Source organism: Emys orbicularis, chromosome 15, assembly GCF_028017835.1.
Source record: "Emys orbicularis isolate rEmyOrb1 chromosome 15, rEmyOrb1.hap1, whole genome shotgun sequence".
Taxonomy (NCBI): Eukaryota; Metazoa; Chordata; order Testudines; family Emydidae; genus Emys; species Emys orbicularis.
Window position 1 is genome coordinate 26,715,318 of NC_088697.1, and position 23,183 is coordinate 26,738,500.

A 23,183-nucleotide genomic window follows, 5' to 3' on the forward strand; every position below is an offset into this window, starting at 1 on the left:
CCACATCCTCCTGGGCAGTCATTGAGGGTGCGGGCAAAGCAGCAGTTCCTCCTTTGGGGCTGCAAGGAGGGGTTGGGCCGTTACCCCTTTGGAGCCACAAGCACCAGAGAAGCAGACAGCTGGTGTGAGTTCCCCACCTTCCCAGGGGCCTCAGGCTTCAGGCCTGGGGTGGTGGGTGGCAGGCTCCAGCCATGGGCTCCGACCGTGGGGCTTTGGACTCTGGGTTTTGGCTGTGCAGTGGCGAGCTCTGTTTCCCCGGCCTCTGGGCTCACCACCCCCCTCATCACCGCTGGCCCCTGCTGCTGCCTCCAGCACCTCACTCATCACCCTTGGCCCCCCGCTATCTCCCTACCCACCTCCCCATCCAGGGCTTAATTTGTCCCTCAGTTTGCCAGGGCTAAGTAAGTCTGCGGTGAAAAGTGGTATGTGTATGTTTGTAAATATCACTCATCACAGCCTCAGAGCTAGATAACAAGTCTGCTGCTGTGAAAAGTGATATTTACAAATATCACTTTTCACAGGAGCAGACTTACTAGCTGGAAGTCTTAAAAAAAAGGCAAAAAAAATAATTAAAAAAAAATAAAGACAAGAACAAGCAAAACACTCTATTTGTGTTTCTATTCTGTTTAGGTCCAGTAAAGAATCGAGACAACTGTACATTATTATGATTATCGAGTGTGCAAATAAAAACCCTATATAAATAAATTACTATGATTTGGACTTGGGTATGTGCATATTTATTTGTTTTTCCTACATTCATTATTTTAGGGGAAATTGTCATAGTGGCCACCAGCAAGCTTTGGTGGCTGAACTCTGAGGCCACCAAAAAATGTGTGGCGAGAACCACTGCTCTAGGTTGCCTGTTCATATTCAGATCCAGTTAGTGGGGACTGGGAGTTGTAATTCTCAGCTAGCTATTTGGCTGTCTCTGATAAATGAGTGTGGAGGTGCCCTTCTACTGCTGTACTACGCATCACAAAAGAATGCCTTCGTAACTGGTCCCCCTCAAAGGATTGAGGCCCCCAAAGCACATGCCTAGCTTTAAGCACATGGGCAGTTCTATTGATTTCAAGGGCACCACTCGGGTACTTAAGTGCTTTGCTGGATCAGGGCCTTAATGAGCTGGGATGACTTTTGGCATCCTCTTCCTTGTGCTGGAGGGTCTTCAATGGGCAGAGGTGAAGCATAATGTTTGGGAAGCTTGCCCCACTGCTATCTGTTCTATGGATAACTAGATTCAGTCAGCAGGTTGTGTGTACAGTGCCTCTCTTCAGTGCTAATGTACATGCTAATTTTTTTTTTTTTTTTTAAGGAAAACAGTTCCTTAGAACAATGCACACACTCCACGAGTTCCTAAACCAAGCTTAAAGGAAAAAGCCAAGAGTACTTTGTATCTAAAAGTCACTATAGGTTGCTTTGACCCAGATCCTTCTATTCAATTGTGTAGCTCAGCTCTATTCTTCTGCTGCTCTTCAAGAGGCCATGTATAAAAGTTGGCCTACCGCAATTATGTCAGAGGGATGCCAGCAATTGTACCCAGGGGTTTCCTGATGCCAATGAAAGGAAAGACAGCTTAGAAGGTGGGGGATAGCTCAGTAGTTTGAGCACTGGTCTGCTAAACCCAAGGTTGTGAGTTCAATCCTTAAGGGGGCCATTTGGGGCAAAAAAAATAAAAATAATAAGGGATTGGTCCTGCTTTGAGCAGGTGGTTGGACTAGCTGACCTCCTGAGGTCCCTTCCAACCCTATGATTCTAAAGTAAAAACCCCTGTTTTCACAGTAAAGCCCTCCTGTAGAACTGATCCTTCTGTCATTACCTTCAACCAGCACCACCCAAAGCAGGCAATTCCTCACCACCCTGATGAGCTCTGGCACTTTAGGACTATTTCTAGCCATGGATGTTAGCACTGAGATTATTAATGGCCCTCCAGTTCACAAATTCCAAGACCAGCTGTGACCATCTAGTCGGACATTCTGTATGCCACAAGCCACAGAACTTCCCCCCAAGGTAATTCTTAGCACAGCTCTTTAACAAAACATCCAATCCGTGATTAAACATTGTCTGTGATGGAGAATCCAACATGACCCTTGGTAAAATCATTCCACCAGTTAATTACTCTCACCATTAAAAATGTACACCTTGCTGCAGTAATTTGTATAGTACTAGGCCGCAGTCCAGCAAGATACGCCAGCACAGGCCTAGTGGACGACACCCAGGCTTAAAGTTTAAGTGCCTTGTTGAACTGGAACCCTAATAACCCACGCTTTAGCTGAAATAAGAGTGGCCAGATGGCAGTTTAATCCACTTTAACTAAACTGGTACATGTTTTGAGTGTAGACAAGACCTCAGCTTGATTGAAGGGGCCTAGTTACTCACCTTGTGCTGTCATTTGCAGCAGTGTAGTGAATGTGAATGGTTACCAGTCAGATTTGCATTTTACTTCCATTCTGCACCTGGGCATGGTCACAGGCGCTGCAGGGCGCTGGAGAAGCAGGCCCACGGGCTCAGGGAGTTGGGGCACTATAAAAAAATTCAGGGCCAAACTTGCAAGCCTTCCTCCCACTCTTTACTATGGGAAAGCGCTCCCTGTCCACCACAGGACTGCAGCCTGCGTTAAGGCTTTTGGAGAATCTTCTAGCAACTGGAAAAATAAGCCTTTAAAACACAAAGCCATTAGCCCGAGAGCTCTGCTGGGGAAAAAAGAATGAAATAAAAACGCCACTTATGTAACAGCTACATGCAAGAAAAGAAAAATGAAAATGTTCCTCTGACCTGGTGGCAGCAGCCCATGGGGTCACGTGACCAACTCCCTGGTGCACCCTCGCTGAGTCACTGCCTGTCAGTAAGAGAAACCCCCTGATACAGGCGAGCGGAGCCAAAGCAACGTGCCAAGAAATGCTGAGGAGATGTAGGTCAGCAAACAAATAAAGCAAGCACCAGCCTCGCACGGTTTCTAATGAATAAAAGAGCTGGGGGTGATCTAGTGCACGGGGGGGGGGGCTCAGAATTTGTGAGGTCTAATCCCAGCTGTGCCAATGCCTCAGTGTGCGGCCTTGGACTTTAAATTCATCACAGCTCCGTGCCTCAGTTTCCCACACTCTGTACAAGGAAAGTAATAATACCTAGCTCACGGGGTGCTGCATGGATTAATATTTGTACAGGGCTATCAACAACAATGGGCCCAATTCAGCCACACTGATTTACATCAACTATTGTCTCATTCCATGACTAGCACCAACAAGGCTACTGTGAGTGTGAGGGACTACGGGGCACGTACCAAGAAGGCAAAAGCCAGGCACTAGACAATTCTAGCAGCACACCTCTCAACCTACCAAAGCCCAAATATGTGGAAGAGACCCAAAATGAGGGGGAGAAGACAAAAAAACTTACGATTGCAGGAAACCTGAAATGCAGGATTCCCTCCTATAGCATAAATAGCTCTCTATGAACCATTAGTTCCATGCTGCTTTATTTGCAAGCGCAATACTTTTCAGCAGCAAAAGTGAGGGTACATCAAATCTGAAATGCGCAACATTCCACGGGATGAGGAACATTTGGGAGGCGCAGTGAGGTTTTTGCTACTAAATGATGCCAAGTTTAAAAGTTGTAAAAAGCAACAGAGAGTCCTGTGGCACCTTGAAGACTAACAGATGTATTGGAGCATAAGCTTTCGTGGGTGAATGCCCACTTCGTCGGATGCAAGTTTAAAAGTTGGGCTCTCATGCACCCCCCCACGTTCTCAAGTGTTTGGAGCAGAGGTTTTGCTCTAGCCTGCTATGAAATCCCAAAAGCCTCCTCCACACTGGGCCATTATGGGATTAAATAAACAAAAAAGGTACACCACCACCCATCACTGTAGTATCAGGGAACCTGCCACCTAAAATCAACCACACCTATTGAAGTCCCTAGTGAATTTCATGGAATTTGTGGCGGGTCTCCCTTTTGAGGGTCACAACTCTGCCTGAGGGTAGAGTAGTTTGGTTTTCTGTTTGGGGGATAGATTTTTAAGGATTTTTTTTTTAATTGGTTGTTGGAAGGGTGTCAATGGTGTGTCATTCTTATGGCCAAAAGCCCTTTCTGAAGAGGACAGTTTTGCAGCCTTTCCTAACGACAGTCAGATTCTGATGCACCTGATTTCCTCTGGGAGTGTGTTCCCTACCTGGAGCCCCTCCACTTAAAATGTTCTGGCCCCAGCTTGATTCCCCTTGTTCATATTTACAGTTGCATTTTGTGTTTCCTTTTCTTTATACTGGGGAAAATTTGGATGAAGACAGGACTGTGATAGGATGTGCCACAGCCTGTGGGTGCAACACCTCACCCTGCTGTACACACAGGAACAAACCTCCTTGGTTCTTTCAAATGATCTTAGGTCATATACCCTGCCCAGAACACCTATGGGAGTTAGGTGCCTAAATACCCTAGGCTCTGGAGGGGGGACTGTGTTGGGGGAGAGGAAAACAGCTGAGTTTTATTACTAACATCAGCCAATCAGCCCCCAGGTGACCCTGTTAACCTTAAATAGGCTTGTTAAAGGTGAGTCTTTATATAGAGGCTAAACCGCCACTTGGCAAAGTGTCTCCAAGAAGGACCATACAGCTGAGCAGGATAGTAAGAGTCTTAGGGGGTTAGTTAGCATGTAGGCTCTTTGAGCTATTAAGTAGGGAATCCAGCAAAAGGACTTTCCCTTTTTCACTCCCAAGCTTCCTGAGAGTTTTCTGTGTAGCACTGACCCAGGATTAGGAGTTCTTTCTGCCTCTGCTTTTATTATTCCAAGTCCTCCATGGAGAGACTCCAATCTGTTGCTGTACAGTCTTATGATCCTAAGAAACAGATGTACTAGGACCTGAATAGCTGTGGGGATTAGTAATGGGACTTTGAGCCTTATTTCTTTGGTTTGCTGGTCTGAGTCATGCCCCAGGTTGGTAATGTCTGATGCTTATCACCTGAATGTTTTATGTAAAGTGAACTGAAAAGGAAGGTTTATGTTATCCCAGAACCTAACAATTTAACTCTCTTGGCCCCGGGGTGCCTCCCTTAAAAACCTTTTAAATGTTGGCAACTCCCCACATGCCAAAGTGCACAGTGCTCTGCTTAATTGGGGAAATCTCCCCAGGAACTGATTTAGCCTAATGAGAGGGAATGGCAAAATCTGCTGTTTAATCAAGACAGTATTTGCATCAATTCCACTTAATGGGGATGTGTTTTGGTCTTTGCCAAGTGATTAAGTAGGTATGAAATCTGCATGAAATTCTAATTGTTGTCCCTCTAATACAGAAGCTACTGAAAAGTTCAGAAGGGAAAAATCAAGTCAAAATGCAGTGAAGATTTTCCTGTATTTGTAGGTTTCAGAGTAGCAGCTGTGTTAGTCTGTATTCGCAAAAAGAACAGGAGTACTTGTGGCACCTTAGAGACTAACAAATTTATTAGAGCATAAGCTTTCGTGGGCTACAACCAAAGAAGTGGGTTGTAGCCCATGAAAGCTTATGCTCTAATAAATTTGTTAGTCTCTAAGGTGCCACAAGTACTCCTGTTCTTTTTCCTGTATTTGTAGTTCAGTATTTTGCTATTGGGTCTTTCCAGTTTTTTTTTTTTTTCCCCTTCTATTTAAGTGTTTTCTCTTTACTGGAACCGCTGCTTAGCTGAAGCAACAAGATGTCCACCCCAGGAGCTCCACCTACAAGCACTGTCCTATGCAGATTTACAAGCAGGTAATTGCTAATGTAAACCAACAGAATAGCCTGGGGAAACAGCCACTGGGCATCTTTCTTGCTCCTGCATTTTGTTTCCTTCTGTGAAAGGGGTAATATTCTCTGCACTACCAATGCAGCCTCTGGCACCCAGCAGTCTAATGCAGATATCTCCATAGATAAGCAAAGCCGGATTCTGATCTGTTTGGCTTGCCCTGTAGAATGGCTCAGATTGGGAGAAGGTTTTCAGTGATTCAACGTCCCTCTCCCTTTATATTTTTGAATAAATTTTAGTACTTCCAACAACTACAAAAACATTGCTGTTTAAACACATTTTATGTGCTTAAAAGTTACTACCAGACTGTGTAGCTGTTGAGGCCTGCTCTGCGCACACAGTTGTACCTAATTAACTAAAATGTCATTTTTATACCAATGTTAAATGGGTGCAATTTTGTATGGGTGTGGGGCAGCTGGAACCAGTGTGTCCAGTCTAGGGGTTTGCACTGGTCTAATGAAACCAGTGCAGTTCTGAAATAAACGGAAGAACTTAACCTAGTTTGAGGGCAAGTGACCCAACCACAGCTAGCACTGACTGGCCCCTTTGCTGAGGATCTTAGCAGCAGGACTCAATAGACTGTGCCCCCTCCTAATGCTATAGGGTTTCTCCAGGCCATGACTGAGACAGTAACTTAATTTTAAAAAAGAATTACAAACCATCAAGCATAAGAATACTTAAAAACATACAAATGTAATGACGGCCAAATACCTGCCACTCAAGTTATTCTTAATGGGCCAATCAGCTAAATCTGCATCAGTGAATTCATTCTGCTATGAATCAGCAAACAGCATGGACCCAAACCCCGCCTCCCTCCCCCAGGCAACTTTATTAATGAAAATTCTGAGAGAAACACATGTGGAGGTTGCTGCTATGCGCATCAAAAAAACAGCACTGTACAAATGTGTGTCTAAGTATTTGATCATCTTCTCCCTTCCTTGTATGTAGCTCTTCTAAAATGTGGAATTTAAACAAATTTTGTCACTCCTAGACTTCAAAACAATGCAACCAAAACAGTCATTCAAAAGGCTGACTGCTGTGTACATTCAAGTTAAGGGGATACCATCACTTAAAATCATTGGTCTGAAGCATTTTACTTTGTTATAAGTAGTGTCTCAGATTTAAAAATAATAATAATAATCTGTTCTGTTTATTTACTTAAGTCCTTTGGCAATACTCTAGAGTCCTCTCCTTGTTTCCCATCTCTGTGGACCTTTCATAGGCCAACAGCAGGAGAGAAACATGCAAAAGCAGACTGTGGTTTTAAGTGGGGCAAGTGCAAAATCAGAAACTGACTAGACTTCCAGCTGTCAACTGACAAGACTTCTATGTCCCTTTAAAAATACTCTCAACATTGCAACAGGAATATTCACTTTATTATGCTCCTCCTCAAATATTTAAGCAGTTACCCAAGATATCTCAAACTTGATTGGTGAATCCCAAGAGAAAACTTTGTAGGAAACAAGTTAATGCTTTAAAAAGTGAAGTTATCATAACTAAAAACAGCCTTTTGAGAAAGTTGTGCAATTTCCCTGTGTGCTACTCTAGTGGGTCAGAAGTGAAACTATGCTATGACATGTATTGACAAAAGCAATGGGGCTTTAAGGCAAGGCCATCCTAACCCTCTTCTACTTGTCTTTTAATGCAAGTCATGTATTAAGTCTAGTAGGTAAATACCACACCCCCTCTTCCTCCTGTTCACTCCTGTGAGTTCTGCAACACCTTGGCACAGTGGATGAATTAAGATGGAGTGAGAACTTTAATGTAGTCTCCATGCTAGTTTCTGTGCATGTCACATTCCTCATCACCTCCATGACTGTACCTTCTGCTTTGCTTCCAAGCATCTGTTTCTATCCCTGCCAGTGTGCATCACTTCTTGTGGCACTTGGGTTGAAAACTCTAGTGCCTGAATATGAAACATGGAAGATTCATTTCAAAGAACTATCAGGCTAGCCTAATCCTTTTACAGTGAAGTCACTTGTTTTCTCCTTGCTCCTAACATCTCTGCTGTCAAGAAACCTTCCCTACCAACCCTTTTTTAAGGTGTGTGGACACTTGAAACGTTGGGCTTTTACAAAGGTTAGGATAACCTGGGTTCCCAGCTCAGCAGATGGGAGCAGCAGCCTGTTGGGAGTTCAGCGCCCCCAAATTGAAGCAATGCTCCTGGGGCCCGCAGTTACTCGGCAAGAGTGGAGTCTCCAGGAGCAGAGAGAGGGAGTTGGTGCAATCCCAGGGAACATAACTGGGCTTCAGTTATGGGAGCAGGGAAAGTTAAGGCTCTGCTGATGTCAGTGTATTCTAGAGATGGCTCCATAGAAAGCATTAGATGTAACAGCCACCACACTAGGGGGCTGTGACCACTCTGTTGTTAGGATTGTAGCTAAATGTTTTACTAAGTGCTCCGGCTGAAGGACACAGGGTCAAACTGCAGCTAGAGTAACGCCACGGATTGCACCAGCATTACTGTTGACTTCCCCCAGTATAAATAAGAGCAGAATTTGCCCAAATGCCAGCCAAACGATAAACACTGAAACCTGCTGTTGCATAACAAAAATACAATGAAACCTTGAATACTTCTCCCCACCTGCTTTAACTGGAACAGTAGAAACACTGTGACCGAACACTGTTCCCAAGTAAATATCTCGCCTGCCAAGTTTCAGCATGAAGCAAGCATCAGGGGCAGAGATAAGGCCACCTCTTCCCACCAAAATCCTACTGGTGAGGATAGAATGTAAATGCAGAAAGTTATAGCGCTGGCTGCAATGGTACGGTCAAATTTATAAGAGGCAGTGTTGCCCAGTGGATAGATCTGTGGACTAGGACTTGGGTTGCAGTCCTGTCTTTGCCCCTGGTCTCCTGAGTGCTATTTACCCTATTTATTATTTTCCCTTTTGCACAATACTGAAATCAGGGATCACATCATGAAGTTAATAGGCAGCAAGTTTAAAACAAGCAAGAAGTATTTCTTCACACAACGCACAATTAACCTGTGGAAATCGTTGCCATGGGATGTTGAGGGCCAAAAGTGTAACTGGATTAAAAAAAAACTAGATAAGTTCATGGAGGATAGGTCCATCAATGGCTATTAGCCAAGATGGTCAGAGATGTAACCCCATGCTCGGGATGACCCTAAACCACCAGGAGGGGAAGATAGGGATAGATCTCTGCAAAATTGCCCTGTTCTGTACACTCCCCGTGAAGCTCTGTTACTGGCTGCTGTTGGAGACAGGATACTGGTCTAGATAGCCCATAGCCCAGTATGGCCATTTGTTCTTATGTGCCCTTGTGTAAATCACTTCCCTTCTTTGTGCCTTTATTGCACCATCTGTATGCAGGGTGTGTGGGGGATGATGCTGGACACTTTCTGTTAACTGATTTATATCAGCTGGGTACTGCTATGATTTCTGGGAATGAATGGGAGAAAAAGGGAGCTTTTGGCTGATTTTCTGTATTGCTACAAGTAAGCTTGTTTGAACCATACAAAAGTTACTTTGATAATCCAGGCAGATTGGCTACCTAATGCTCGAGTTGTTAAATTATCATTTGTACTAAACTCCAACAAACACACAGCACAGAAGCTGGACGCTAGAAGGTTAAACTCTGTTCTTGGAAGGGCCATAATTGATGGGCTGGCAAATTAGGTCAAAATTAAGTATGGTTCATTTCAAATGTAGTGAAATTGATTTCTGCATTCACCGAGTTAGATGCAATTTTCCCTGCCAAGCAGATTTTTGTAGTCTTCAAAAATAGAATGTTCTCTGCCCACATCACCGAATCTCCTCTCTCCCCCTCACAATCAGATCACTCCCCAGAAAAGATTTGTTCCCACAGCTGCTGGGCTATTTTCCCCTTAAACAAATTAACAAAACGTGATCTGGCAATCCTCGAATGGAATCAAGTTGAAAACAAAACAAAATACAGCAAAGCAGACTGAGCACGGGGTACCAGCCTGGGACTCCTCAAATCTAACCTTAGCTCGGCAGCTGAATTGTGGCATGGCCTTCAGCAAGTTACTTTACCTCTGTCCCCTCCTCCTCTCTCCCCCACCCCCCCCCCCCGTGGTAAAAACAGGGATGAAACCTATCAATCTGATATTTCTGATAGTGCTTTGCAATGGGCAAGTGTACTATATAACCCAGCCAAAAATACTCTTTAAAAAGCAGGCTGGATTTTTATTTTTTTTATGTTTTTGGATGTGGAGTGCAGGGGGACTCGAATGATTTCTCTCGCCTGCCTTGGCAAATTAACACCTTTAAGACCCAGATTTAGTTTTTGTAGGGACCTACTACATGTAGGCTGCAGTAGGGCTCAGTACACTAGGTATTATGCAAACACAAGGAAGAGACAGTCCCCCAAAGAACGTGCAGTAAGAGGAAAGGTTACTGAGGAGACAATAGGCCTACAGTTTTAGTGACGTGTCTTTTGTTTAACGTAAATGCTAAAGGACTTTGCAGACCCCTTTGGGGACGATGCTCCATGCTTAGCCCTGGAGTGGAAATAGAGGCTGCTGTTATTGGCAGAGTAAAGAGGGCTGGAGCACTAGAACAAGGGATGTAGTAAGGTAGTCTTTAAGGGGCAGAATTACACAGGGCCTTGACACCAACAGCAAGAGTCTGAACTTGATGTGGTGGAAAAAGCCAGTGGCTCGTTTCCAAAGGGGTTTAATGTGGGGTCAGTGAGCAAGATAGATACTTTTCACTGCTCTTTTTTATCTGAACTGGAGTGGGGAGGATGGCATGGTTGTCAGAAGCCACTGCGGAGGAGGCTGCTAAAACTGAGGCAGGAGATGAGGCCTAGATGAAAGAGGTCTATGTGTGGACAAAGAAGGGTCAAATCTTTACACACAGCTTCATCGCTTTAAACTAGGAGCAAGGCTGTAGAAATTCCACTAGTTAACGTGCCCATTTCCTTTGTTTCCATCAGAGTTGGGAGACAGCCATTGAGATCTCACTTGTGCCGATTCATCGGTTCCTCTTCCAAGCCGGCTACGGCACGAAGCGGATTCAGATACTGAATTCCACGGTGGTGGAGGAAAGCTAGTCCAGAGAAGAGGTAAGCAATGACAGTGGGGATTTCTCTGTTCTCCCCCCTGCATACACAAGAATACACACTAGTAATGGAATTCCCCTAGAGAGCATGCGATTCACATCTGGGGTGTCCCGGGAAATTTATTTCAGATGGCTGGAATTAGGGTGACCAGATGTCCTGATTTTATAGGGACAGTCCCGATTTTTGGGTCTTTTTCTTATATAGGCTCCTATTACCCCCCACCCCCGTCCCGATTTTTCACATTTGCTGTCTGGTCACCCTAGCTGGAATGTACTCTGGACGCCAACAGAGATCTGTGACAGCGTGCTGCGAATGGCTCTCAGGATTTTCTGGGTGCAAGAGTGCTATAGATGTAAGGAAGCAAGAGTTAAAAGCACTGGAATTGTTAGACCGGAAAGGAGCAGCTGCGGGCAGGTTAACAACTAATGTCTTGAGTCCAACCACTTGATGATGCCTTCAGCAGGGAAGGGGCTATCCACAGGCACCCAAGTTGCTGATGCACCCCCGGCAGTGCAGGCGTAGAAAGAGCAGTCTTCAGAACTGTAGGCAGGTCTCGCCAGGCTGCATGGAGCTCTGAGTGGAACCCAGGGTTGTGCTGTGTTGATTCGTCTCAACTGCGCCCGTGAGCAAAAACCACTCTTATCTTGAAACTGAGTCTCCTGAGTCGAGCTCGCAGCTTGTGGGGCTGAAACACAGCGCCCGATGCCTTAGAAATAAGCAAGAGACAGATGGCGAAAAGGGGCGCAAAGGGAAGACATAAGGCCCCCGATAATCTGACTTGGAGCACGGCACTATGTTAAATATGTCGTACGTCTTAGACGCAGGGCCTGACTTCCAGAGGCAGTGAGCACCTGCAGCTCCTACTGAGTTAAGCTCAAGTTATGGGTGCTCGGTGCTTCTGCAAACTGGCTACCGGAAACCATGCAGGGAACTGTCGCTTATTGCAGTGGGAGAGAAAAGGAACTTCATAATTCTTAAGCTTGCACATTAAGCCAAGTGAAGCTGAAAGGGAAAGGGCAGCAAGGACGGGAAACGATCTTGTCAGCTCTCTGGAGCAGGGATAGATCTTAAAGCACCTAGCGCTAGGTAAGCTATATCCCCGTCTCATAGAGCCCTCAATTTTAGGTCTTTCCTTTCCTGTCTCTGGCTCCCTGATGATCCGCAGACACACAACTAGGAGCCAGGGACTCTACAAACCCTTAACTGCAGCATTCCCTTTGAGGCAGGAAGTACTGACCCCTAGTTACAGATGGGGAAAACCAAAGGATTAGATTTGTCCAAGATTTTGCAGAGCCAGGATTAGGTTTGTAAAGATCCCTGAAGAGCTGAGAAGTGCTTAGTATTGCATTTTTGTTCGGGTTCTCCATCTCCTATTTGGAGAGGGCTGAGGGGGGAGGGGGACACACACAGCTGGACTTTTTGTTTCTCCAATAAGATGGGTATATGAGAGCTGATGTGACCACTAGCAAAGGCCCCAAATCGTGTGTCTGTCACATTGGGCTTTTAGTCAATGTATCCCCCAAGAATCACGCGGCCCATCTGCTTTTGTTCAAGTCAAAAGGAACCAATGGACAAACAAACTCTTAGCAAGACCTTACTGCTGGATGAGCCTGCATGAGATTTTGCTAGATATGCAGCTGTCAGAAGGTACTGTGAATAGAGGACAGAAGCTGGGCAGTATGTTTGTCTTGCTTAGTGTAGCAGTCTTGGACTGATTAATCCAAAGTACTCCAACTCAACTGGAGTCTAAAGTTGATGCTGACCCTTTTTAAAATTGCCCTTCTGTCTGAATCTTTTCCTGCTATTGTTACGAGAAACACCTATGACTAAGGGAGAGGTATTCCTTTAAGTTGGTGCATTTGACAGTACTTCAGGGGTAGTCAGTTCTACAATGTCCCTTGCCCAATCACTAAGCGAGTCCTTTCCCTCTGTTTGGGTAAATAACAGGGGGCAGAACACTTTAAAAAAGATTGTACTGGAAACTTCTTTCTGAAACGAAGTTTCAAGCTGACATTCTCCCTTTGATATCTGGAACCTGGGCCTTAGATTTCTCATAGCCTGTTCTGCGGTAGTGGAAGGACAAGAGGTTAAAACTCAAGCCTCAAAACTGTGTATCATGCTGTTAGCAAGAGTGACTCAGTTCTCCAGGGAAAGCGCTCTTTGAAAATTAAAGGCAACAAGAAAAGGCCAAATAAAGTGGAACTTTGATGTTTAACTCCTACTGCTTCCTATTTGTCCTGGTCTGGTTGGTACTGGAATTACTGTGGTTGGTTTTACACGATCTCTGACGTTGCAGACTGCTGCCAAAACTTTCCACCTGAGCTGTTCAGGAGGGTTGAATGAAAGCCACTGGAGGCTGAGTGGGAATTGATAGAACAGTGGTACCAAAAGCGAGAGACAGTGTCAGGTTCTCCCAAAATGACCTCATTATGCTCTCTTAAATTCAGTAAGTGTCAGGAAAGCCAACAAGCATCGTTTCAGATGTGTAGGAACTGCTCTCTTCAGAGCAACAAAACCAGACGTTGGGGGAAATGATCTTGGAGCAGCCTTTCCCCAACCTGCTCTTTTCCTGCTTCTACGTTAAAGCAGCTTTTACTGTGCCAAAGAGTCTCTATCCCCTATTTCAAATGGGATGGATCAGTAGATCCCGTTCCACATCTTGCTTCTTTGCCAGATTCTCCCTTCAGAATATCAGCAAAAAATCTGTAAAATGGGATGAACTGAAATGGCATTAAGTGCCAGATTGTGTGGGAAAACGACTTTTTTATATGGTAAAACCCAGACCCAAGCATGAAGCAACACATTGCTCAATGAGGGCTAGTTACACTTCCCCTGAGCAGCCTTTAGCTAACGCAGGGGGTTCAGAACCAAGTTCAAGAAAGGGCCATCGCTTGAATAACTTAATGGAGGGAGGCCTACACTTTTGTAAATTGGACAAGCTGCTATGTTAGCGTCAGGGCTGCCTCTAGCAGGCAGCAAGCAAGCTGCACTGCAACACTCCTTCCCTGTCCCTGCTTAAAGTGACCCCCTGCTGCAATTCTCAACAAGGGTTTCCGCGATCTGTTGTCAATGCAGTGAAACTTGTTCAGTTTCAAAACTGGAGCAAGGCGACTACAGTGAAACACTTCCACTTTCCAATCTCCACACGGCTCTGTCTCAACACTATTCAGAAACAAGCCCGCCCCTCCTCCCACCCGGCACTGATGGAAGGCAGAGCCTCCAAGTGTTGCATGTTGGCTTCTGAAAAACTCAAAATGCAGCTTAGGATGCAATTTCTTTTATGGCAGAAGGGTGGGATGATAAGTGAAGTACAAAGTGCAAATCACTCATCCACATAATACAAAGCACAGCTAAAATGTATGTTCAGTCTGAATAAAATACCTCTACCCCATCAAGATGTGCATTTGTAGTTACATAGTGTATGATTTCCCCTGAAATCCTCTTTCCCCTTCTTCGTTCCCAGAGAAGGGACCTACCTTGTTCTAGGAAGATCATTCTGTAGGGGACGCTACCCTCTTTTAGAGGGGCATGGTCTTGTGTATTTATCTGTTGCTAACATTTAGATGACTAAAATCGAAAGGTTCTCTTTCAAGTTCTGCTGCTACATGCGACTAAAGCAGTCTCTAGTCGAATGCACTTTGTGTCAACTAAGGAGTTGGAGTGATGTGGGCTACAAGCTGCAAGGAGAGGAATGTTTGTGTCCAAAATCTGTCATCAGTTTCTCGAAACTGTCATTTCAGGACACCTACTAGGCTGAGTAACTTTCAGCACCCAAACTTTCAGCCTATAACTGCCTGCCCATGTCCCGTCTACAGGAAAAGGCCACCCACACCTTTTTGCTCAAGGCAAAAAGGTGTATGTTTAATATACAAAATGGGACTGGACACAACTTTAGCGGGAGTGGAAGTCATTTGCACTGCACTAAGTGTCCAAACAGAGCCTGTGCAGTTGATTTCAAACTACTTACAATTTACAGGCTGAAATTTGATGTTTTTAATTGATTTGTTTACATGTGGGCAATGCAATGTCACCTTGGCATTGTCAATACTACAAACCTACCATGGATCTCCCTGAATTTATCCACCAAGCCTATTGTTTTATTAGCAACATCAGGGTTTTTTAAGAAGCTCCTCAAGAGGAAGTTTGATTACTTGATAATAAGACACACTAACTGAGGAAGCCACCTGCACTATTTCTGATTGTTTACAAGATAACCTAACCTCTGTATGGCAGCGGACAATTTACCCTTCCAGTTGCAGCACCCAGAGCCACCCCCAAGTAAAACGGTTCAGAGTTGCAATTTAAATTATTTGATAAGGGGGTACATCCAGGGTGATTTTAATATTAGTCAATTCGAAGCAGAACAGTGTTTACTCCCTTGCACTGGAATGATGCAATGCTCCCTTCTGCTTGGTTTGGTTTTAGCTACCAAATATTAAAATAAACACTTCTGAGTTCTCCAACCAGGGAGCGATGAATCACATCACTTAGCTCTAACGGGACCTGTGCGTGACCTGGGCTACCTTTCCTGAAAAAAATGGGAGGAGAGCCCCGGGAATGTGCACGGAGGTTCTGGTGCTTTTGGGGGTGGGAGAGGTGGAAGAGCACAAATGCAAGGTGCTCCGGTCATATTTAGAGTGAGTGCGTGCCAACGGGGGTGGGGGGGGAAGAGGAATGACTGCATGCATTGCTTTCAACAACCCCCTATATAAGGGGCACACTGCACCGAGCGAAAACGCTCCTAGCAGTCCCTTTGCAATTGGAGGGGAAACGTGATGCAAGGAACCAGTGCCACTGGGAGCTGGGGTGGCAAGGCGTGCACACAACAACATGCCCCTAATTGCAAGCGATGCTCCCTTTTCACAAGGGGGGGGGGGGTCCTGTGGCAGGGGACGCCTGCAATCTGGGGTCCTGCGAGGGCACCACTGCACGGCAAACGTGCAGCTGGGGAGTCGGAGGGTGTTGCCAAGCTACTCACCTGTCCATACACCTTAATGGGCTCTTGCGGCTGCGGCGGGTCCGCAGCGCTCCTCTTCCTCCGCGGCTGGAGCCTCTCGCTTGCCCTGCCCGTCCCTCTGTCACCCAGGCTCAGCGCTTCTCCTTGGAGCAGCGCGAAGCCCCGGTCCTGAGGCCGGGGTGCAGCCCCCCCGTGCAGCAGCAGGGTGCTGGCGGCGGCGGCAGCCGGATAAGGGGTCCATGCAAGCAGCAGCAGCAGGGCTGCCAGGCAGGGTCGTCTCAGCTCCCCACAGCTGCTCCCTGTCGCCATGTTCCTCCTCCTCCCGGGTGCTGGTGGGGCTGCTGCAAAGTGGGGCGCCGCCGCCAGGAGAGAATGTGCAATAGGAAGGGGGAGGCGGGAGGGACGAGGGAGCAACAGCGGCTGCTGCCTGCGCCCTGCTGCCGCCGGGCTGGCGCGAGCCGCTCCCGGGGTCTGCACGCGCTGCTCCGGGTGCTGCGCGGTGCCCCTTGCACCGTGCGTGTGGCGGTGGCGGCGGCGGCGGCGGGGGGGCGGGAAGCGCCGCCCGAGCTTGCTCGCACCGGCAGTGTGGGTGCAACTTGCAAGTCACGTGTATTAGCCACACTCTCTCTTTAAGCTTCTTTGCTTCCTCTCTTGACCCAAAGGAAGTAGGGCAGCCCCAGAAGCAAATGCCCTTTTCGCGCCCCCCCACCCCCCGCCACAGAAATCCTAGGTAGTGTGTTGGCTTAACAGGGCGGTGAGGCCGCAATGTCTGCATTTGGGGGGAGCAATAAAGCATCCCATGTGCACCCCAAACTCTGGTGCATTTGAAAAGGGGTCTGGATGCAGATGGAACATAACATCTGGGCTTTTCTGTCTCAGGGTTTTATACTGCCACCTATCACTGCAGTGTCTGAGTGCACTTTCAAAAGTAACCTCTGTGTTTGCACTAGTGCAAGCTTTTTGCATTTGTGAGGTGGTAATTATCTAAATACAGTTATTTTATATAGCCTCCAAAAGCATGCAAGGTGCTTTACCTAGCTACGATAAGTCGGCTTTCTACCCCTAACACTTATACCATCCTGGTTTAATTGAAGAATGGTTTAAGAAGACGAGAGAGTCTCGAAAACTCAAGCGTGGACACTAGATGGGTGGCTTCCTGGTGATGTCTTAGGCCGAAATGATCATAGACAGTCTTTGGTGTTGGTTGTCTTTGTTGGCGGGAGGGCTAACTTGAGACATCTTGTACCTGATTTTCATAAGCCCTGAGCATTGACAACTCCACCTGAACTCAGTTGGAGTAATGGATGCATGGCATCTCCGCAGATCATGTCCAAGATATCTACAGCCGAGTATACAAAAATGATATCTCTAATCAGAGGCCACTCAGAAAGTTGCTGTGGAGCTTTCTGTGCGTTAACTTTTCCCTGTCTATAAAATAGGGGTAACATGCCCATCAAGCAGGGATTTTGTGAGGCTTTATTACAAAATATTTGAAAAGCATTTTGAGAACTAAATGCCATATAAATTGCAGGTGTTATTTGCACCAGCAAAAGATTGATTATCCACGTGAAACTGCAAGTGCAATATTTTTAGACACCCACCGGTCTCAAATCGCTTGCATCTAAAATTTTACTGCACACGACAGTCATTTTGGAGGGGAGGATGGCAAATATTATTTCAGAGTCTACGTTATGTGAGCAAAGGTAGAGGCCACGTGACAGCAACCGAAGCTTGTGCAGTACATCTATTAACCAACAAAGGCAGGTAGCAACACATCACCTCCCTACCCACATGATGGGGATGTTCCAATCTACCGCAAGGAATGCCAAGCCATTCACGCTGCTCTAAGGCATATACAGCATAAAGATGCTATGAAAAATGTAAGTCATGAAGCTGAGGCTAGAAGGTTTATAGTGGTGGAACCTCAGTTGTGGAGCACCTTACAAGAAGAAGATTAGAAGAAGCTTGACATTGGTACATCTGGGGCTAAAGACAGGGGCCACCTCTTTGGCAATACCTTTTCTCGGCAATATATTCCTAGGACCAAACCACAAATGGAGAAACTGGAACAGAAGAAATGTGAGGAAAAAAGAAAGCAAGAATCCCTTACATCTGCACCCAGAACAAATGCAGACTGTGAGAAAATTGCTGCTTAGGTTACTGCCTGCCTTTAATTTTTGTATGGCATGTGGGACCCATGCTGATGGATGGCTTAGAAAGACCATCAAAGGCTACTCTGGCCTAATATACTGAGCACCAAATCTCCCCACTTTTGAAAACGTGGCCATTAAGTCTTTAGTGGAAGAATGATTTTTTTTTTAACCTCAGGATGGTCCATGGTGGCAGCAGGTCTTTTTAAAAAAAAAAAAAAAAAAAAAAAAAGTTGTTGTTTTAGTGTGAAGATTTGAATGCTAATTTTTTCAATTAATTCACAGTTCAAACCTCTCTGACTGTATTTGGGGTGGGTTTCTTATTTAGATTTGAATCCGTTTACCTCAGATCACAGACATGCTGTGAAGGGTCCATGTCCCCTTTCCACCCCGCACACCTATCACCCCAGACTTGGTCTGTGGATGCCTACAAGTGGCTTGTGCAAAATCTTGGAAGATTTTAAATGATAAAATACTTCATGAGGGCACAACCCTCTCATCCCAATCACATTTGTCCTCAATGTATGTTCATTTGCATCTCCTTGCTTAGCTGAATAAATAAAGTGGTTTAATTTAGTTCGTACCAAAGTAGCTTCTTACGTGTAAGTAGTTAATGAAAAGAGTCTGATGATATAAAACGAATAAACGATTAAATTATGAGAATATTTCAGGTCAAAATTGACTCCTGTTTAGGGCCAGAGCATCTGCAAACATTGGCCCTGATCTTGTAAACATAGTTTTGATTTTACTCGCAGAACTAAAGCTAAGAATATGCATAAGCATTTTAAAGCTTTGAGTCATTCTCTGTGTAACCATTTATATTGTATGTTGATAATAGCCAGGACATGATGTGTTTATTATGTAGATTACTTGTTTTCAATACAGCCTGTATTTATGCTACTCATGATGTCTTCCCTGAGCAGGTTCATCATACTGGCATTTTTTTAGTATAAGTTGTTTTACCAAAGTTTGGTTACTCTAGCCACAAATTTAATTCTGTATTCCTTCTGGAATTCAAGTAGAAATTGCTAATGAGAGAACCTGCTCATGGGACAATTTTCTCTTTACACTAAGCCAAACCCCAAACGCATAATAAATTATTAAAATAACAAGATGTTTGAACTATACCATAACTAAAGAGGTCCTAGCTAATGCATTTTCTCAAAGATAGAAGGGAATGCAGTGAGTTAGAGGCTCTTTAGGGAATAGCATATCAGCCGTATACGTGATGAAACTCAGTGGGCTAAAATAAGGTTGCAGTGATAACTCTACATTTTCTGGCAGTTTTTAAGTCAGCCATATCATGTTATTCTTAGCACAGTTTACTTTGTACATGAATTTTCTTCACCATTTTTTGTGGGCGCGTGGGGGACCAGGAAATATCCATGGAAGTGTGTGAGTTAGCCCAATTTTTAGACTGCACCTTGTTTCATTTGAAGACTCTATAGCAAGGTAAAAGAGCCATTGCTGTTTGTCGTGCAAATAGGGCACTCAAGTCTACAAGCCCCATTCAGAACTTATGTCTGGTCTGCGCTTAAAAATTAGATAGACCTGGCAATGTTGCTGTGAAAAATATCATGCCCTGAGCATCGTACTTAGGTAGACCTAACCCCTAGTGTAGACAGGGCTAAGTCAATGGAGAATTCTTCTGTTGACCTAGCTACCACCTCTTGGGGAGAAAGATTAGCTACGTTGATGGAAAAGCCCCTTCCGTCAGTGTAGGCAGCATCTACGTTATGGTGGTGCAGCTGTAGCGTAGACATGTCTTAGCCCAGAGGTTCTCAACCAGGAGTACAGAGAGGTCATCCAGGGGGTACATCAACTCATCTAGATATTTGTCTAGTTTTACAACAGGCTACATAAAAAGCTCTAGTGAAGTCAGTACAAACTAAAATGTCATACAATGACTTGTTTATACTGCTCTATATACGATACACTGAAATGTAAGTACAGTATTTATATTCCAATTGACTTATTCTATAATGATATGGTAAAAATGAGAAAGCAACCAATTTTTCAGTAACACTGTGCTGTGACACTTGTATTTTATTTGTGATTTTGTAAGTAAGTAGTTTTTAAGTGAGGTGAAACTTGAGGCTTCGCAAGGCAAATCAGACTCCTGAAAGGGGTACAGTAGTCTGGAAAGGTTGAGAACCACTGCCCTAACCTTTCTACTGAGTCTGCTAGGGAGGGTGCTTAGTATTGCTAAAGGAGACCTGAATACTTCTTCTCTAGGCACTAGCCTGTTATCACCAGATAATACCATATGAATCACTAAACTGCTGTCTACTGATGAAAGCTTTTACAGCCAAAGCCTCTCTCTGCCCATGCTTAGGGGGAAGGAACCCATTCTCCATCTACAAAGCAGAAGATCCACCATGGGTTGGATCTGTCTGTGTGAGCTGCTCACCCACATGGATAAAATGACTACATGAGTTAAGACCACACCTTCCTTTTTTACCCATTAACGATATATAATTTTGAAGGCTAGAACATTTGTATCAAAATAGAATTAGGCCAAGGCCGCCCAGCAGAAATCAATGTGCTTTCTGCTTTTGTGGCTTGCTAGCCTACTGAACTGGCACATGTATAGTCGGTCATCATGGTTATTACCTGAGTGCCACAGCTGAGCAGTGTGTGGGGGGCGGGGAGGAAAGGACGCTGCTGCTCGGGAAGCAATGGAAATGCAGAGGATGCTGCTGTGCTGGTTGAAAGCGGAGTTGTGTGATAGGAAAGTGTTGATGTGAATAAGGAGTTAGGGCCCCATTCTCAAAGTTATTGAGATTTCAAGGGAGTTAGGAGCCTAAATACATCTGAGGATCTGGGCCTAGGTCTGTCCACTGTCCTGTGTTTGTTTTGTTGTGCTTTTATGAATGCAAAATTCCCCATTGAATTCCACAGGGAGTTCTGGATACAGCCTCTTAGCGCGCTATGGCATTTAACGGGTGTAAGGAGTAAAGGAACTTATCCAGTTCCCAAGGAAATCGATCAACGTCTTTTCATTGGCTTCAACGGGAGTTGGATCAGGACCTAAATGCAAATAAGACACATGATTGATGATAATGTAGGAGCAATTCCACCCTGGCAAAGAGATGTTTGGTGACCTAAGATATTTTTTCCATCTCTAGCTTGTTTGAAAAAATCACTGGAATGAGGCACTCAAACTCTCCTCCTATGTTAAGAGGGAGAGAATGTGATTAACTTTGTTGTACTTGCTATATTGATTGACTTTCCCCTTGCATACTGTGAGGTTCTATTACTGAATATTAACACTCTTTTAGAATTACCCACTATGATTTCTTTCCTCATCTGATTATAACGTCAGGTAGGAACAGTGACTGCTCCTTAGCAACCCACGAGAGAGAGTCCTTTTAGCAGGGATGTAAGATCATGAAGAACAGCTAGATAGGAGTCCACGGCCCTGCAAGAATAGGATATAATTTCTGGCTACAGAAGGGCTCAGATATTAAACTGATACAGTTGATCTTAGCCAAGAGGCAAAGAGGAAATGAAAAAGGCTATTGCCCTTCACAATTAATCATCCTCCCACTACTTTTGTGCTGGCACAGTATGCTCATGCATCAGAAACCCAGCCTTTTCCTTCCGGCCCAGCTCACTTTTAAGCTCTATATTTCATCTGAATTGTGCCACTATCATCCCAGCGCACTCACTCACCCTAACTGGGTGTTAGGGGCCAACCACAAGGCAGTGCGCTGCTGCTGTTCTGTCAGGTATATACGCCACCACAAAAGACTGGGTGTAGCAACGTGATCCACACAGCCAAAGAATTCATCTGCCTGCCCTTGGTGATGTACATAGGTTACATAGGAGCAATACAGAAGCACATTAGATGAGGGTTCTTCCACCTGTCTTGGCTCAGCAGCGTTGTCTTGCACAATCTTGGGGCATGAGGAGACCCCAACAACTTAATAGAGCTCCCCCGGGGATATCCCAGGCAGCACACTGTCCATCAGGGATGCTTCTAAAGTGTGTATTGCTTGGTTTCATTTATACTGTAGGAGTATTTGGGGGTGTTGGACTCTTTATTGCAGAATGCAAGGAAGGGTACTCCACGCAGTAGATTTTCACCCGCATGCTTAAAGGGAGACTCAAGACTTAAATTGTGAGCTCTCTGTGGCAGGGAGGGGCTGTCTTTTTGTTTTGTGTTTGTACAGCGCCTAGCGTGGTGGAATCCTGGTCCACGCCTGGGGCTCCTAAGTGCTAGTGCAATACAAGTAATCAATGTTATAATAATAAGACTAAATCATACTCAAATCAGCACACTCAAACCACTCCTTATCATCTTATTAATAACATCTTAACCTAGTGAAACCAAGATGGAGAATTTGCATCACGTTTATTTTACTATTTCCCCCCCTGTGACACACACACACACACACACACACACACACACACACAAAACAAGTGTTTTAATTTTCACTAACAGAGTTAAGCCCTGTTTCAGTAACTGGTGATAAAGGGAGAGATTTTTCAAAGGACCAAATGACCGTTAGGCCACCAACAGCCATTAACTTTCAATGTCATTTGGGCACCTAACTATTGCAAATTACTACAATATAACATTTGTTTTAATGTACAGTGCCAAACTGCAGCACATATCAACTTAGCACAATGCAAAATTAATGTAAAAAAACTTATTTACTGTATGGGTTTTTCTTTTAAAACTCTCATCTGCATGGAGTTCATTCTTAGCCTTGGCTAATGGTCACCTTTCAAATTTTCCTTTTAGTAACTAATTTGCAACATCGCTGTCGTCCTCTCTCTAGGACACTTCTTTGGCCCCTGTTATCACTTCTTTGGCCCCTGTCTGAGCTCCTCATGATCTTTAATATGTTTATCCTCACAACACCTTTGTGAGGCAGGGCAACCCCCATTGTACATATGAGGAAGTGAGGCACAAAGAGATTAAGTGACTTCCCCAAGATCACATAGGACTTCAGTGATGGAGCAGGGAATTAAGCACTCTGAAGTCACGGACTACTGATCTAACCACTGACCCATCCTTCCTCTCTCAATCCTCCTCCTTCTCGCCACCTTTGGCAGCCCCTTCTTACCGTCCTGGAGTCTGATTAGGATTCTGCTCTTGCTTTCTGCTGATCTTCCCTTTTCCTGTGGCAGGCTCCTGGGTGGCAGGCTCAACCATTCTCAGGTACTTAGCCATCTGCAGCGCTCTGTGTTCCTACTTGGAGAAGAAGATATCAGTGACCCTGAATGACTAAAAAGATGTGACCATGGCTTTTGGTTCTCGCTAGGCACTTTTTTGT

General features: G+C 45.0%; 1 protein-coding gene across 1 annotated transcript in view; it reads right to left on the reverse strand.

Moving 5' to 3' along the window:
* SORL1 (sortilin related receptor 1) overlaps window positions 1-16,057 on the reverse strand; it is a 97,643-nt gene extending 81,586 nt beyond the window's left edge. The window contains exon 1 of the mRNA XM_065417108.1: window positions 15,770-16,057. Coding sequence (XP_065273180.1) covers window positions 15,770-16,057 — 288 coding nt within the window. The remainder of the gene's footprint in view (window positions 1-15,769) is intronic.
* Between the last annotated feature and the right edge of the window lie 7,126 nt (window positions 16,058-23,183).